Source organism: Labeo rohita, chromosome 23, assembly GCF_022985175.1.
Source record: "Labeo rohita strain BAU-BD-2019 chromosome 23, IGBB_LRoh.1.0, whole genome shotgun sequence".
Lineage (NCBI taxonomy): Eukaryota > Metazoa > Chordata > Actinopteri > Cypriniformes > Cyprinidae > Labeo > Labeo rohita.
Genome location: NC_066891.1, coordinates 13,437,262 through 13,451,493, shown reverse-complemented (window position 1 = coordinate 13,451,493; position 14,232 = coordinate 13,437,262). Strand labels below are relative to the sequence as shown.

The window sequence follows — 14,232 nt, the reverse complement described above, 5'->3', positions numbered from 1 at the left end:
CTTTATCTGTTACGATTTCTTATTTTATTCGTTTTTTAAAATGTCAAAAATGGTAAGAATAGCCTATCAGAGATGTCGAAACGACTTTCTTAAAAATAAAAGCTGCAAAAAGGTGTTTTGCCATAGAAGAAGCATTTTTGGTTCCTCAAAGAACCTTTCAGTGAACAGTTCTTAAAAGAACCATTTGAAGAACATTTAAAAAAATCTAAAGAACCTTTTTCCAGTTCTTCAGTTGAAAGGTTCTATGGTTGTTCAGGGTTCCATCGATGGCAATAAAGAACCTTTATTTTTAAGAGTGAATGAGCAGACGATAAAAAAAAATGTTAGATGCGTTTAATTTTAAGTTTAAAAGATATGTAACGCTTTATAAAACGTTTGCTATTTATCTTTTTAATTAAATGTTTAAAATGAGCTAAGGATAGTGTGGTGATGAAATAATTATTGTGAACAAATAAATTAGATTAGCATAATAACGCTCAAAATGTGAAATCTCCACGTTTTCTACCTTCCAAATAGTATAGGGATATATGATAGATTTTACTTTGTGGCAGACAAATGAGAACTGATCGAAATGTGAGACACACACCACCAAAAATACGCTGTGTTTCATACTTTAAAAGCAAAATGTGTTACTGGTCAAGCTCCATTTGAAACTAGAAACTGAAGCAGCATTAAACTGCCCCGTGTCTTTAATATTCTCCTTTTCATTTAACCCAGATTTTTCACCATAATTATAGCATGACGTTTCCACTTGATGTGCTTTATTTAGGCTAAACAGTACAAACGGGTGGGTGCAGAGCGCAAGCATGGACATCTATAAAAACATTTTTTTTACTCGCAAGAGGGAGGAGACGCAGTTAAGGGAGTAATGCATGCAAGCACTCCGGGTAAAAAGGCCAGTTTAGATGTTTTATATTCCCCTCTTACTGTAACCGTGTCGCGACACCATCCACACAGAGGGAACTGAAGACGCAAGTGGCGGGCGCATACACACACACCCACTGCAATGAGAAGGACTAAATCTGCTCTGCGTATACGGAATTCGCTTGAATGTATCTGAGGAATCTCTGGACGAGGATTACAAAATGATATGTAATTTAAAGCGCCTATAACGGATCCTTTCTTCATCTCCTCTCCTTTATGTCGGGTTTTGCCTCCTGTATTCATTGTGCCCAATGAGAAGAATTAAGCTATCCGTCCATTCAGTTCCACTCAAAAGGAGGGAGGAAAAAAACAGAGGGAGATGAGAGCAGCAAATCCCTTTTTTATTCATCTTGTAGCGTTCAATAAGTGAACAATGTGTCGCCTATCAGTCACCGAGGGGATCAGGTCTACGGGACTGTCCCACGCGTTCAGTGCTGTGAGCAGAGCATCACTAACACACAGACTGTAAGAGCAGCAGCAGCAGCAGCAACAGCGGCACTGGCACTGGCATCCCATCCAGGACCCTTTCTGTGACTTCTACACTGATTTTATGAATAAACATTGACCCACGCTGTCAGTCGCACTGGAATGTGGAGTGGTAAGTGGATGCTTATTACAGCAAAATCGCTGTTTATTCAATTTTAAAATGTTAAAAGAAAGGCGCAGCCTTTAGAAACATCTTATAAAAGAATTTTAGGTTCTGAAGCTGATTGGAAAAATGAGCTAGAAAATAAACAGCAATTTAAAAGGTATTTTATGGCACTCCAGGCTATTTTGATTCTCATTAAAATCATATTTTTATGTATTATATATATATATATATATATATATATATATATATATATATATATATATATATATATATATTTTTTTTTTTTTTTTTTTTTTTACCGTAGGCTGATATTTTATATTTGTTGCGTCATATCGACAATTACAGAATTTGGTTACTAAAAGTATTTTGATATTCTTTTAAAACTACATACATGTATGTAACCCAAATCGTATTTTCTGCATATAAAACATAATTTTTGTGTTCTACCCTAATGGTTTTCCTGTCGTTTTAATTTCTAATTGTTAAGATGCTCATTAGTCCTCTAATACAGAAAGATCCCGTCATCGTTTATTATTGCAGGAATCTTATTTGAGGTTAATTGGTTAACTTTGCCCTTTCAGATATCATGCGGGTACTCGCGTTGCTTCTCGCAGTCAAAGCGGCATGTGTCCTCCTGGTCTCCTCTCTCACTGGCACAGTGGCGGTGAACAACAGCGGCCGGTGGTGGTAAGATAAAGCAAGCCTATAATATATGGCATTTAGTGCATATAAGATATAGTAGGCTACATTCATTCTAGAACGTCAACAACCAGCGCTTTTTCTTTTGTGGGCTGGTGCACAATGTTTATTATCAATACTAAGTCTCATAGATCTTTAGTGCATACAGCAGTAAATTAAACGATCAAACCTGTTAGACAAGCTAGAGATTTATAATGTCATTTAGTGGTTGGAGTGAATCTGTCATTTACTGTGTTAGTAAACAGCTGCACTGCATGCGCAGAGCTTTATCCCTTTATTTTAGAAAAAACATATCACTGATATAATAAAGTAGCGCGAAGTTATGTTGAAATTAGAGAAGTCAAACTAAGTTCCTAAATAAATCAATGCAATCTCAGCTGGTTTGTTTACGCGGAGCTAATGTTTGCTAGCGTGTGCTCTCCCTCTCTCGGTTTCTCTGTCATTTTGACAGTGTGGCTTGAACACGGGACAAGATTTTTCAATCCAATGTGGGATAAATTAAATGCGGATTTATTTTATGGCTGGGAGCAGTTCCTTTCCAGGTCGTTTTCAGGGTCGAATTCGTGTAATGTGCTCAGCATTCCGGAGTAGGTTAAAATATAGACGCGACGAATGAGCCAAAGCTGTAGGTATGCGCCATAATAACGGTGAAAGAATTTTTTTTAATCCATATAAATACAGTATTTTATATTATATACAGTTGAGGTCAAAAGTGTACATACACCTTGCAAAATGTTAATTATTTTACCAAAATAAGAGGGATAATACAAATACATGTTATTTTTTAGTACTGACCTGAATAAGATATTTTACATAAAAGATGTTCATGTTCATAAAATAAAATAATAGTTGAATTTATAATAACGGCCCTGTTCAAAAGTTTACATACACTAGATTCTTAATACCTTGTTGTTACCTGAATTATCCACAGCTGTCTTTTTTTTTTTTTTGTTTAGTGATATTTGTTCATGAGGCCCTTGTTTGCCCTGAACAGTTAAACTGCCTGCTGTTCTTCAGAAAAATCATTGGGGTCCCACAAATTTTTTGTGTATTTGAACACTTTCCAACAATGTTTGATTTTGAGATTCAACTTTTCCCACTGAGGACAACTGAGGGACTCATATGCAACTATTACAAAAGGTTCAAACACTCACTGATACACTGATAGAAGGAAGAACTGTGCAGTAAGACACGGGGGTGTAAACTTTTGAACAGAATGAAGATGTGTACATTTTTCTTATTTTGCCTAATATATATATATATATATATATATATATAAATTTAGTACTGCCCTTCAGGAGCTACAGAAGATGCTTACATGTTTCCTAGGAGACAAAATAAGTTATATTTACCCTGATTTTCAAATTCAAAAAGTTTTCACCCCCCTGGCTTTTAATGCATCTTGTTTCCTTCATCAAGCATCAGTGAGCGTTTAAACCTTCTGTAATAGTTGCGTATGAGTCCCTCAGTTGTCCTCAGTGTAAAAAGATGGATCTCAAAATCATACAGTCATGTTGGAAAGGTTTCAAATACAAAAAAATGCTGAAAAACCAAAGAATTTGTGGGACCTGAAGGATTTTTCTGAAGAACAGTGGGCAGTTTAACAAACAAGGAACTCATGAACAACTTAAAAATCAAGTGTATGTAAACTTTTGAACAGAGTCATTTTTATAAATTCAACTATTATTTTCTCCTGTGGACTAAATGTAAACGTCTTTTATGTGAAATATCTTATTCAGGTCAGTACTAAATAAAAAATAACATGCATTTTAACATAATAACATGATCCCTCTTATTTTGGTAAAATAATTAACATTTTGCAGATTCTGCAAGGTGTATGTAAACTTTTGATCTCAACTTTATGCTTTAAATTTAGGCCTATATGTTATTTAGAAGAATTAGGCTATATACAATTCTGTATTTGATTTGTTCTTCGAAAAGATTTGTATTAAGCAATTTTCAGATTTATGACTGATAGTTGCTGTCTGTTGCTGCCAGTTGCATTTAGAAATAGGCAAACATTGTCTTATGTTCAATATTACAACATTAACGTTTTATATTTATTTGCTGTGCTATCACCTTTCAAGTATTCCAATGAAACATTAAAATTAAAAATTCAACTAAAAATGTTGCATATCACACGTTTGTGACTAATTTCCCAAACTAAAAAGGCAAATCAATTATAAATTGACAAGAAAACAGTCTCTTGACTGCTCATGCTTTTTCCAGCTTATCAAAGTCAATCTTTCTGTTTCTCCACAAGGGGTATTGTGAATGTGGCGTCCTCAGGCAATCTCCTCACCAACTCCAAGAACGTGCAGTTGGTGTTGGACCCCAGCCTGGCATTGCTAAGTCGTCGTCAGAGAAAACTGATCCGGCAAAACCCTGGCATCTTGCACGCCATTGCAGCAGGCCTGCACACAGCCATCAAAGAATGCAAATGGCAGTTTCGTAACCGCCGCTGGAACTGTCCGACCACCCACAGCCCCAACGTCTTTGGGAAAATTGTCAACCGGGGTGAGCATGGCTTCTCAGAGTGACATTGTGAAAGCTTTAAACAACGCAAACTATTCCTATCTCATACAGTGAAACATGAGAACATGGAATTACATGTTAATATTTTCTGACACAGCGTGATAGAGATTCTACGTTGTGCTTATTGTTTTGATAGGTTGCCGTGAGACTGCATTTGTGTTTGCCATCACAAGCGCTGGTGTTACTCACGCCGTGGCTCGGTCCTGCTCTGAGGGAGCCATTGAGTCCTGCACCTGCGACTACCGGCGCCGGGGTCCTGGAGGGCCAGACTGGCACTGGGGAGGCTGCAGCGACAATGTGGAATTTGGCAGGATGTTCGGACGAGAGTTTGTGGATTCCAGTGAGAGGGGCAGAGATCTACGGTATCTGACCAACCTGCACAACAATGAGGCAGGGAGAATGGTAAGAGACACTCCAAAGCCATTTGTCTCCTCCAAATGCAGACATCAGTAATAGATCTATCAATACATGGAGTTTCCCAAAGTACATATGGAAATCTGCTAAAACAGTTTTATTCGCCTAAAATGGTTATTTATATTATTTAAATTAATTTAATAATGAATTATATTATATTATATTATTATATTATATTTGACAATGTTATGTATACAAATAATCAAACTGATAAATGAATTAAAATAGTTTAAAATTAATTTAACATGGCATATTTACAGATTGTTTTTATCCAAATCCTAAATGGATAAGGAAAATAAGTAATATATTATATTATATTATATTATATTTGACAATGTTATTTTTAAATATACAAACTATCAAACTGCTAAATTAATATAAATAGTTTAAAATTAATTTAACATGGCACATATACAGATTGTTTTTTATGTTATATTATATTATATTATTTGACAAATGCATACAAATAATCAAACTAAATGAATAATTTAACATGAAAAAGAGACAAATTAAATGAATTATTATTTATATTATATTATTTGACAATGTTATGCATACAAATAATCAAACTGATAAATTAATTAAAATAGTTTAAAATTAATTTAACATGGCATATTTACAGATTGTTTTTATCCAAATCCTAAATGGATAAGGAAAATAAGTAATATATTATATTATATTATATTTGACAATGTTATTTTTAAATATCCAAACTATCAAACTGCTAAATTAATATAAATAGTTTAAAATTAATTTAACATGGCACATATACAGATTGTTTTTATCCAAATCCTAAATGAATAATGAAAAAGAGACATTATGTTATATTATATTATATTATTTGACAATGTTATGCATACAAATAATCAAACTGATAAATTAATATAAATAGTTTAAAATTAATTTAACATGGCACATATACAGATTGTTTTTATCTAAATCCTAAATGGATAAGGAAAAAGAGACATTATATTATATTATATTATATTATATTATATTATATTATATTATTTGACAATGTTATGCATACAAATAATCAAACTGATAAATTAATTAAAATAGTTTAAAATTAATTTAACATAGCACATATACAGATTGTTTTTATCTAAATCATAAATGGATAAGAAAAAAAGAGATTTTATATTATATTATATTATATTATTTGACAATGTTATGCATACAAATAATCAAACTGATAAATTAATTAAAATAGTTTAAAATTAATTTAACATGGCATATTTACAGATTGTTTTTATCCAAATCCTAAACGGATAAGGAAATAAGTCATTAAATTATATAATATTAGACAATGTTATGTTTAAATATACAAATATTTAGACTAATAAATTAATTAAATTAGTTTAAAATTAATTAAACATGGCACATATACATTGTTTTTATCAAAGTCTAAAATGAATAAGAACATTATTATATGTATATATACATTATTATTATTATGTGTTTTTCCCACAAATATATAAATATAAATATATTCATTCACATTACAATACAGACAGAACATGCAGAATTTAAATTTTATATTTCACAATACATATTCATTTCCTCTCCTCTATCCACAGACAGTCGCATCAGAGATGCAACAGGAGTGCAAATGCCATGGCATGTCTGGTTCCTGCACTGTACGAACATGCTGGATGAGGCTTCCCAGTTTCCGTGTAGTGGGAGACTTCCTGAAGGACCGTTTCGATGGCGCCTCCCGAGTCATATACGCAAACAAAGGCAGCAACCGTGCATCCCATCGAGCTGACCCTCGTCACCTAGAACCGGAAAACCCAGCACATAAGCTCCCATCGGCTCGGGACCTCGTGTATTTCGAAAAGTCGCCCAACTTCTGTTCCTACAATGGCAAAACGGGCACACACGGCACATCGGGACGTACCTGCAACAGTTCGTCGCCGGCGCTGGACGGGTGCGAGCTGCTGTGCTGCGGACGGGGATACAAGACTCGAATGGAGCAGGTCACAGAAAGATGCCACTGTACTTTCCACTGGTGTTGTCACGTGAGCTGCCTCAACTGCACCAGTACACAGACCGTCCATCAGTGTCTATGATTGACAAACAGAACAAACTGATAAACTGGAGGGAAAGGCCTCAAACTGGGTATTTAAAGAGGTCATCGGATGCTCATTTTCCAGAAGTTGATATGATTCGTTAGGGTCTTAATGAGAAGTCTATAACATACTTTGGTTAAAATTTCTCAGTGGTAGTGTAAAACACCCTTTTTACCTTGCCAAAATCAGTTCTTTTCAGAGTGAGCCATTTTGTTGCATTTGCCTTTAAATGCTAATGAGCTCTGCTCATCCCGCCCCTCTCTTCTGTGGGCTGACGAGCCACGAGTTTACTTTAGTGGCATTTAGCCGCAAAACTTGCAAAATAGCACATTATTAAGAAAGGTGATTTGCAAAGATGCATAAAAAACCCTTATACTCACTTCTGTTGTAGGGGAAGCTGCATCACGAATGATTCGCGCGAACATAGACGCATTTATGTAGATCGCCAAGCGCATTTCCTTCAAAAATGGATCAAAAAACGGCTCAGATGTCGGGAGTAAATGACGACTGATTTGTTCATTATTACATCCAACAACAAAACACCTCAATCGCTCAATCGGAGACATTTTTGTCTACTCCTGCTTCAGCGTCAAAACAATGGCAGTCGGACTGTTCTCAGCTCACTCAGGGCGGGTCTAAGGTAAGACGATGGTGTCAATCAACTATTGTGGGAGTGGCCTGGGTTTTAAAAATACCACTGGGTAGATTTTGATCATTTTAGGGTGGTTGTGTACACACACTGCCAACACACATTTATGCTCAAACAGAGAGTTTTGCATCCGATGACCCCTTTAAACTTATATAGAAATGAATAAACATGGTAAGTTTAAATACTGGAGAAAAGAGCACGGTTGAAAGGGACTAAACAATCTGATTATTCAATGCATTAACTACTGAGAAAAGCACATGTGCAGAACTCTGAAAAACATGATATTTTGGTGATGTTACTGCAACACAGGGCTTCAAGACTAAAGAAATGGGTTACGAACCACTATGCACAGCATTAAAAATACATTCATGTAGACAGTTAAAATTCGGCACGCTGAAGCACTAGTCCCGAGGTTGTCTTCTCTTCTCCCAATCTCCGTCTCTGGTACTCTGGGGAACATGGAAGCTAGAAAGTAGTAACTGGACACAGTTTGACAGATGTTCCTGTGGTTAGCGAACCACAAGCATGCTCTCTCATAAACCAGTGCAAAACTCTAACAAGAGGGTGGTTCTTTAAAATATTTTAGCGTCTTGTTTTCTTTAGCTGCAGTCCTACTCGTCTCACATAAAACTGTGTGAAGTGCTTCTCAAGGGATGGGGCTTCCTTTTCCGATTACTATGTAGCGGAATCCCGAACTCGGCCCAACCTCTCGTGATTTCCCATTCGGACCTGCCACGCTTCCCGTCATTGCTTTGAGTCTCCTGCCATTTTTTAATACCATTTATTATTATGTGGTATACCATGTTATTGTACTGATGGAAAAGTATTGGGAAGAGAAAATTAAGATTGACCCGAGATTGACTCGTCGATTCGGTTTTGACAGAAGCACGTTTACCGTTGGAGAAACTCAAAGCCTTCTTTCGGAAGAGACTTCATCGATTACGCACAAGTACATGGTAGATTTCATAAAAGTGTGTAAAGATAATCTTGTAAATGCCCTGCTACCTAGTTTACAGTGGACAAACAGTTCACATTTATGTTTGTGAAGAGCCACAATTATGGAAACTGTATTTTGTATATCAGCTAATGTAACCAAAATGTTGTAAATATTATAAATAGATATGATCTATATATTTATGCTGCAACTTGCAATGTGAGAAGATGATTTAATCTGAAAATGGGGTGAAGACACTATAATTCCAGCCAGTTGTGTGCTAACTTATACGACGAGGACACGTACATCTCAGAGACATGATTATTTTGTCAAATGCCTGATTTGCTTGTCTCGACACTTGTGTTTTACATGCACTGAACAGCATCTTTTAATATTGTGAATGAAAAGTATTTATTATTGTATGCTGGCTTTTTTCTAGAGAGGAAATGCTGATCAAATAAATATTTTAGCTCAGTTTAGAAGAGTTGTTTTCATATAGAGCAATAGCACAATAAAGTTTATATTTTCATTACTTGTGTGTTTTCAGAGAGCCACTCATTTCCTAACGGTTTGTGTTCAATAACAGGTTTGTCTTTCCATATGTTCCATTGCGTATTCTCCTCAGCTTCATTTGTGATCCATCAATCATTTCTCCGAACCGCAATCTGCTATGACAGGGTATGTCTAAAGCACTTAACTTAAAATCAACAGTGTGAGTGTGCAAGTATATCCGTTCCTCTAAACATCATTCCCACCACTAAAAGCACAGGAGCAGCCCTCTTCTTCGTCTTAAATCCACAGTAACCGCTGAGGGAATTTGGGCAGTGGCGTAACACAGCGTTAAATCTGTGTGTTTTCACGACACTAGAGGTTTTGCTTCACTTAATATCAGAAACAAAATAAAGAAATGGTATTAGAAATAATCACAGGCTGCGTTGCCCCCGCCCTGCCGGCGAGGCCAGTGCAACCACAAGAGTTTGGATGAAGCCAGCCGATTCTTTCGCTCACCCGCCGCAACATATCGCAGGGTCACTGAAGGTCAGCGAGAGGGAGCGCTGTCGTCGCTGTCGTCACATCCGCATCCCAGAACGCATAGCGATGGGAGGATGAGAGGAGAAAAAGATCTGGAATGCTGACAGGGTAAAAGAGAGAAGATGTAAATATAAAAAGTAGACTAAAATAAAGCTCCACATGCAGTAGGTTTAGTTATATAAACTACTGAAATTTTAGAATAATCACGATTCTTTAATGTGTTTGGAAGACGTTGCTTATGCTCACCAAGACTGCACTTATTAAATGAAAAATACAGTAAAACAGCAACATCGTGAGATATTATTACAATTTAAAATTTCTATTTGAATATATTTTCAAATGTAATTTATTCGTATGACGCAAAGCTGAATTTTCACCAGCCTTTACTTCAATTTTAGTGTCACATGATATGTCAGAAATCATTCTGATCTGTTGATTTGGGGCTCAAGAAACATGTTATTATTATTAATGTTGAAAACAGCTGTGCTGCCTAATATTTGTGCAGAAACTTTGATACACTACAGTTCAAAAATTTGAATCCTTTATTCAACAAGGATGCACTGTATTGATTAAAACTGACAGAGAAGAGATTTATAATGTAACAAAAATGCCTGTTTCAAAGAACTGCTCTTTTTTAAACTTTCTATTAATCAGTTTTAAACATTAAAGGAATAGTTCACCCAAAAAATAAAATTTTGTCATCATTTACTCACCCTTATGTTGTTTCTTTCTAAAAGTTGCAATTATTCAACCCCCCAGAAACTGCAAATACAAGCTTTTCTGAAGATCCTGGACTTTGTAAAAATTGCAACTACAACAGTTCACTGGCATATTAAAAGTGACAATGTCAATATATAATGTAATGTTTTTGAGTTATAAGATTTTTTAATAACACAGCTATGTCACAATTATTCAATCCCTGTTCAACATTGCTGTTTTAAGTCACATATATTTATGGTAGGGTCTTAAAACACAATTAGGTCTTTAGAAACTCTATTATTCACTTGGGCTGTTAAACATACATACATTTAGCCCATGCGTGTGCTGAAGTTGAGTAGCAAAATGGTAATGTCAACAAAGCTCTCACAAAAGCTATTGAGAAGAAATATTTTTATTATATTAAAAAGTCTAAGGCTACATAAAGATTTCCAAGTCATTAAAAGTTCCTAGAAATACAGCTTGCAGCCTTATTTCTTAGTTTAAAGTGTGTTGTACCAGAAAACCTTTGAGGGTGTTGAACAAAAAAAAACACAATATCATAAAATGTTTGATCAGAGCAACTGAGAAAAACCTGCAATGTACAGCCAAAGACTTGCGAGATGACCCGACAAAAGGAGGAACTACATTTCAACACAGTGTATAGGAAGAACACTAGACAAGCCTGGCTTTTATGTTGAGACATCTTGCTGAATACCACTCTTCAAGAAGAACAAAAAGGCAGACTTGAACATGCTTAAATTGATTTGGATAGACCTGTGGAGTACTGTAAGAATGTTTTATGGAGTGATGTGACCAAACTGGAACTTTTTGCCTGGTGCAAAAAAGCCAAAGCTTCTAAGCAGAAGAACATCATCTCCACGGTCAAACATGGAGGTGGGCCAGTCCTGTTATGGGGTTGTTTACTGTAGCAGACAGTGGAAAACATGATTGTATGAAGGATATCATGGATTCTTTGAAATATCAGGCCATTTTGGCAAGAATTGTGATGCCTTTGGTGCAAAGATTGAAACTGATGAGCAATGGATTTTCCTGCAGGACAATCATCTCAGAGTATACATCCAAATCTTCTTATGCTTGGTTCAGAGATCGGTCAGAATGTTCTTGAGTGGCCTGTTCAGTTTCCAGATTTAATTCTCACTGAAAATATCTGGTTGAATTTGAAGAAAGCAGTGGCAATGTGAAAACCAAAGACTATCAGTGATCTAAAAGCTTTTCAGGTGAGGAATAGGCCAAGGTTGCAGCAAAGATGTGACAGAAGCTTCAAAGCAATTCCAAGCAGCGTTTTGGGGGTTGAATAATTTTAAACAAGAACATTTAGAGCCAACTTGATTTTTTCCCATTTATTCATCAACTTATGCTCTCAGGATTACTCAAATGAGTACTAATAAACTTTCTCTAATAGTGTACTGATGCCTTTGTTGAATTGTTTTCACAAAATGTTATCTGCAGCAAAATGTGTTGCAGGTCAAGGGGGTTGAATAATTTAGATTGTTGAACACAAAAGTTATTTTTTAAAAACTAAACATTTGTTGGTTGCCACTGGCTTCCATAGTAGGGAAAGAAATACTATGGAAGTCAGTGGGGACTGTCAACTCTGTGATTACCAACATTTTTCAAAATATCTTCTTTTATGTTCAACATAAGAACGAAACTCATATAGGATTGGAATGACATGAGGGTGAGCAAATGATGACAAAATGTTCATTTTTGGGTGAACTATTCCTTTAATAATATTAAGAACCATTAATATTTGAGCCCCAATAATAAACAAGATTTATAAGATTATAAGATTTCCGAAAGATCACATGACCAGTGTTTGGGGTAATGAATTACGTAAGCAATGCGAGGTATGTAATCAGAGCTACTTTTTCAAATAAGTAATGGCAGTTACTTTCATTTCCATTTGTTGATTAAGACCTCTCTTGTTTCAGTGTTTTTACTGACTGACAGCTCTCCTGTCCCCATGTTGAGAGAAATCAAGAGTAATTGCAGAGGTTTTGTCCACTCTGTAAACATGATGGTTACTGTAATTCTGGACTAAATGTGAACGTAGAACCTGATTTTACCAAGTATGACATGTTCCTGGATCAACATCTTTGTTGACCCTGGAACAACATTGTGATTAACCAATCAGATTTGAAAAAAAAAATTATAGTTTTTGTGACGTTTAGGCTTACAATCAGTGTTTGGTGCTTGTACATCAGTGTCATTCATCTATCATTTCCTCTGATTTTAGGGATTACTCATGGGTAAGGTTAGGTTTAGGTGTAGGGATGGGGTCAAGATTAAATTTTTGGATTAAAATGTTGTTCCAGGGTCAACAAAATATGTTGACCCAGGAACACATCTAACTTAGCAAAATCAGGATGTGCAAATGTGAACATGCATTTACCCTTCTCACTTGCACAAAAACAGATTCAGCATTCCTCAAAATGCATAAAAACAGTGAAATGCAAAGAATATGACGCTAAAATAAATGTGTTAAATAACACAAATGGGTCATTCTACAGAAATGTCCACTTTTGGAATGTTAAGATGTATTAAAATGTATTTCTTTTTTTAACATTTAAACGTAGACCACATTATTAGATTACCTTCTGACTTTATGAATACATATACCTTTTTTTCTGTCACTGGTGTTACCTTTTTTGGCAATATTAAAGTTTTATGAAATATTATTTCTTAATTTTTTTTCAGCAGAAAAAAAATGATAATGCAAGAAACAAGGAAATTATGTTTTATTTATTTTATGACAGAAAATAATGAATCACCAGTGACATACATAAGACCTGATATACTGATCTTCACTGTTACCCATATGGAAGGTAACGCCAGTGACATTTTTCATGAAAAATGCATTTTACAAAATGGCTGCTGTAAGGTATCAAACCACATGTTGTCAATCATGGTATACTCACTAAATTAAGCAGTTTAATCCATTTGTGTTCTATTTTTCTACAATTCTCTAACAAAAGTAGGTCACACCAGTGACTTTAACCAGAAGCTTCATATAAAATCATGAGATAAATGAGAAAATTTCTGATAACTGAAAAGACACAGTGGACTTAACATGGGCCTTTTTTTTATAGATCTTTAGGAAATAGGAAAAAGGCAGTCAAGTGATGTCATCAGTAAGATTTTTATTTACAAAAAAAAAAAGATTTTTTTTTTTTTTTACAAACGGTAACACCAGTGACAAAACTCTTTTAAGAACTATTTTTATTATATTTCTTCAGAACTTTTTTTTTTTATTGCTTGTACATCATAATTGACAGTTATGAATACATTATTGTATTTTAAATGGTAGAAAAACTTTTTGACCGCAAAATAAAAAACTTTCCCTCTGTACATGGCTGTGGGGATGAGCGGTTTTGTGGTACTTGGAATTCTATATAATTATTTAAAAACAAATATTGCCACATTAATGGCTCAAGAAGGTGTAATTTGTCAAATGACATATTGTTTCATTTTAAAATATAAAGAAATTATAAGAAATATATAATTATAAGTGTTTTTCAAGTGTAATATTTTTGTAAAGGCTAGGGACAGAAAAAAATGGATATTTTCATAGAACGACCCAAATATTCATCATGTATTTAGTCCCATTCATTTCACTTTTAGTGTGAAGGGCAGTGTTGGGGGTAACGCATTACAACTGACA

At 35.0% G+C, this 14,232-nt stretch overlaps 1 protein-coding gene across 1 annotated transcript; it reads left to right on the top strand.

The window, feature by feature from the left end:
• The first annotated feature begins 944 nt into the window (after positions 1–944).
• wnt1 (wingless-type MMTV integration site family, member 1) lies at positions 945–9,254 on the top strand. Its single transcript, XM_051095795.1, has 5 exons — positions 945–1,522; positions 2,098–2,203; positions 4,479–4,732; positions 4,887–5,152; positions 6,745–9,254. The coding sequence occupies exons 1-5, from the start codon at positions 1,513–1,515 to the stop codon at positions 7,234–7,236; spliced, it is 1,128 nt and encodes a 375-aa protein (XP_050951752.1). The 5' UTR covers positions 945–1,512; the 3' UTR covers positions 7,237–9,254.
• Positions 9,255–14,232: the final 4,978 nt, after the last annotated feature.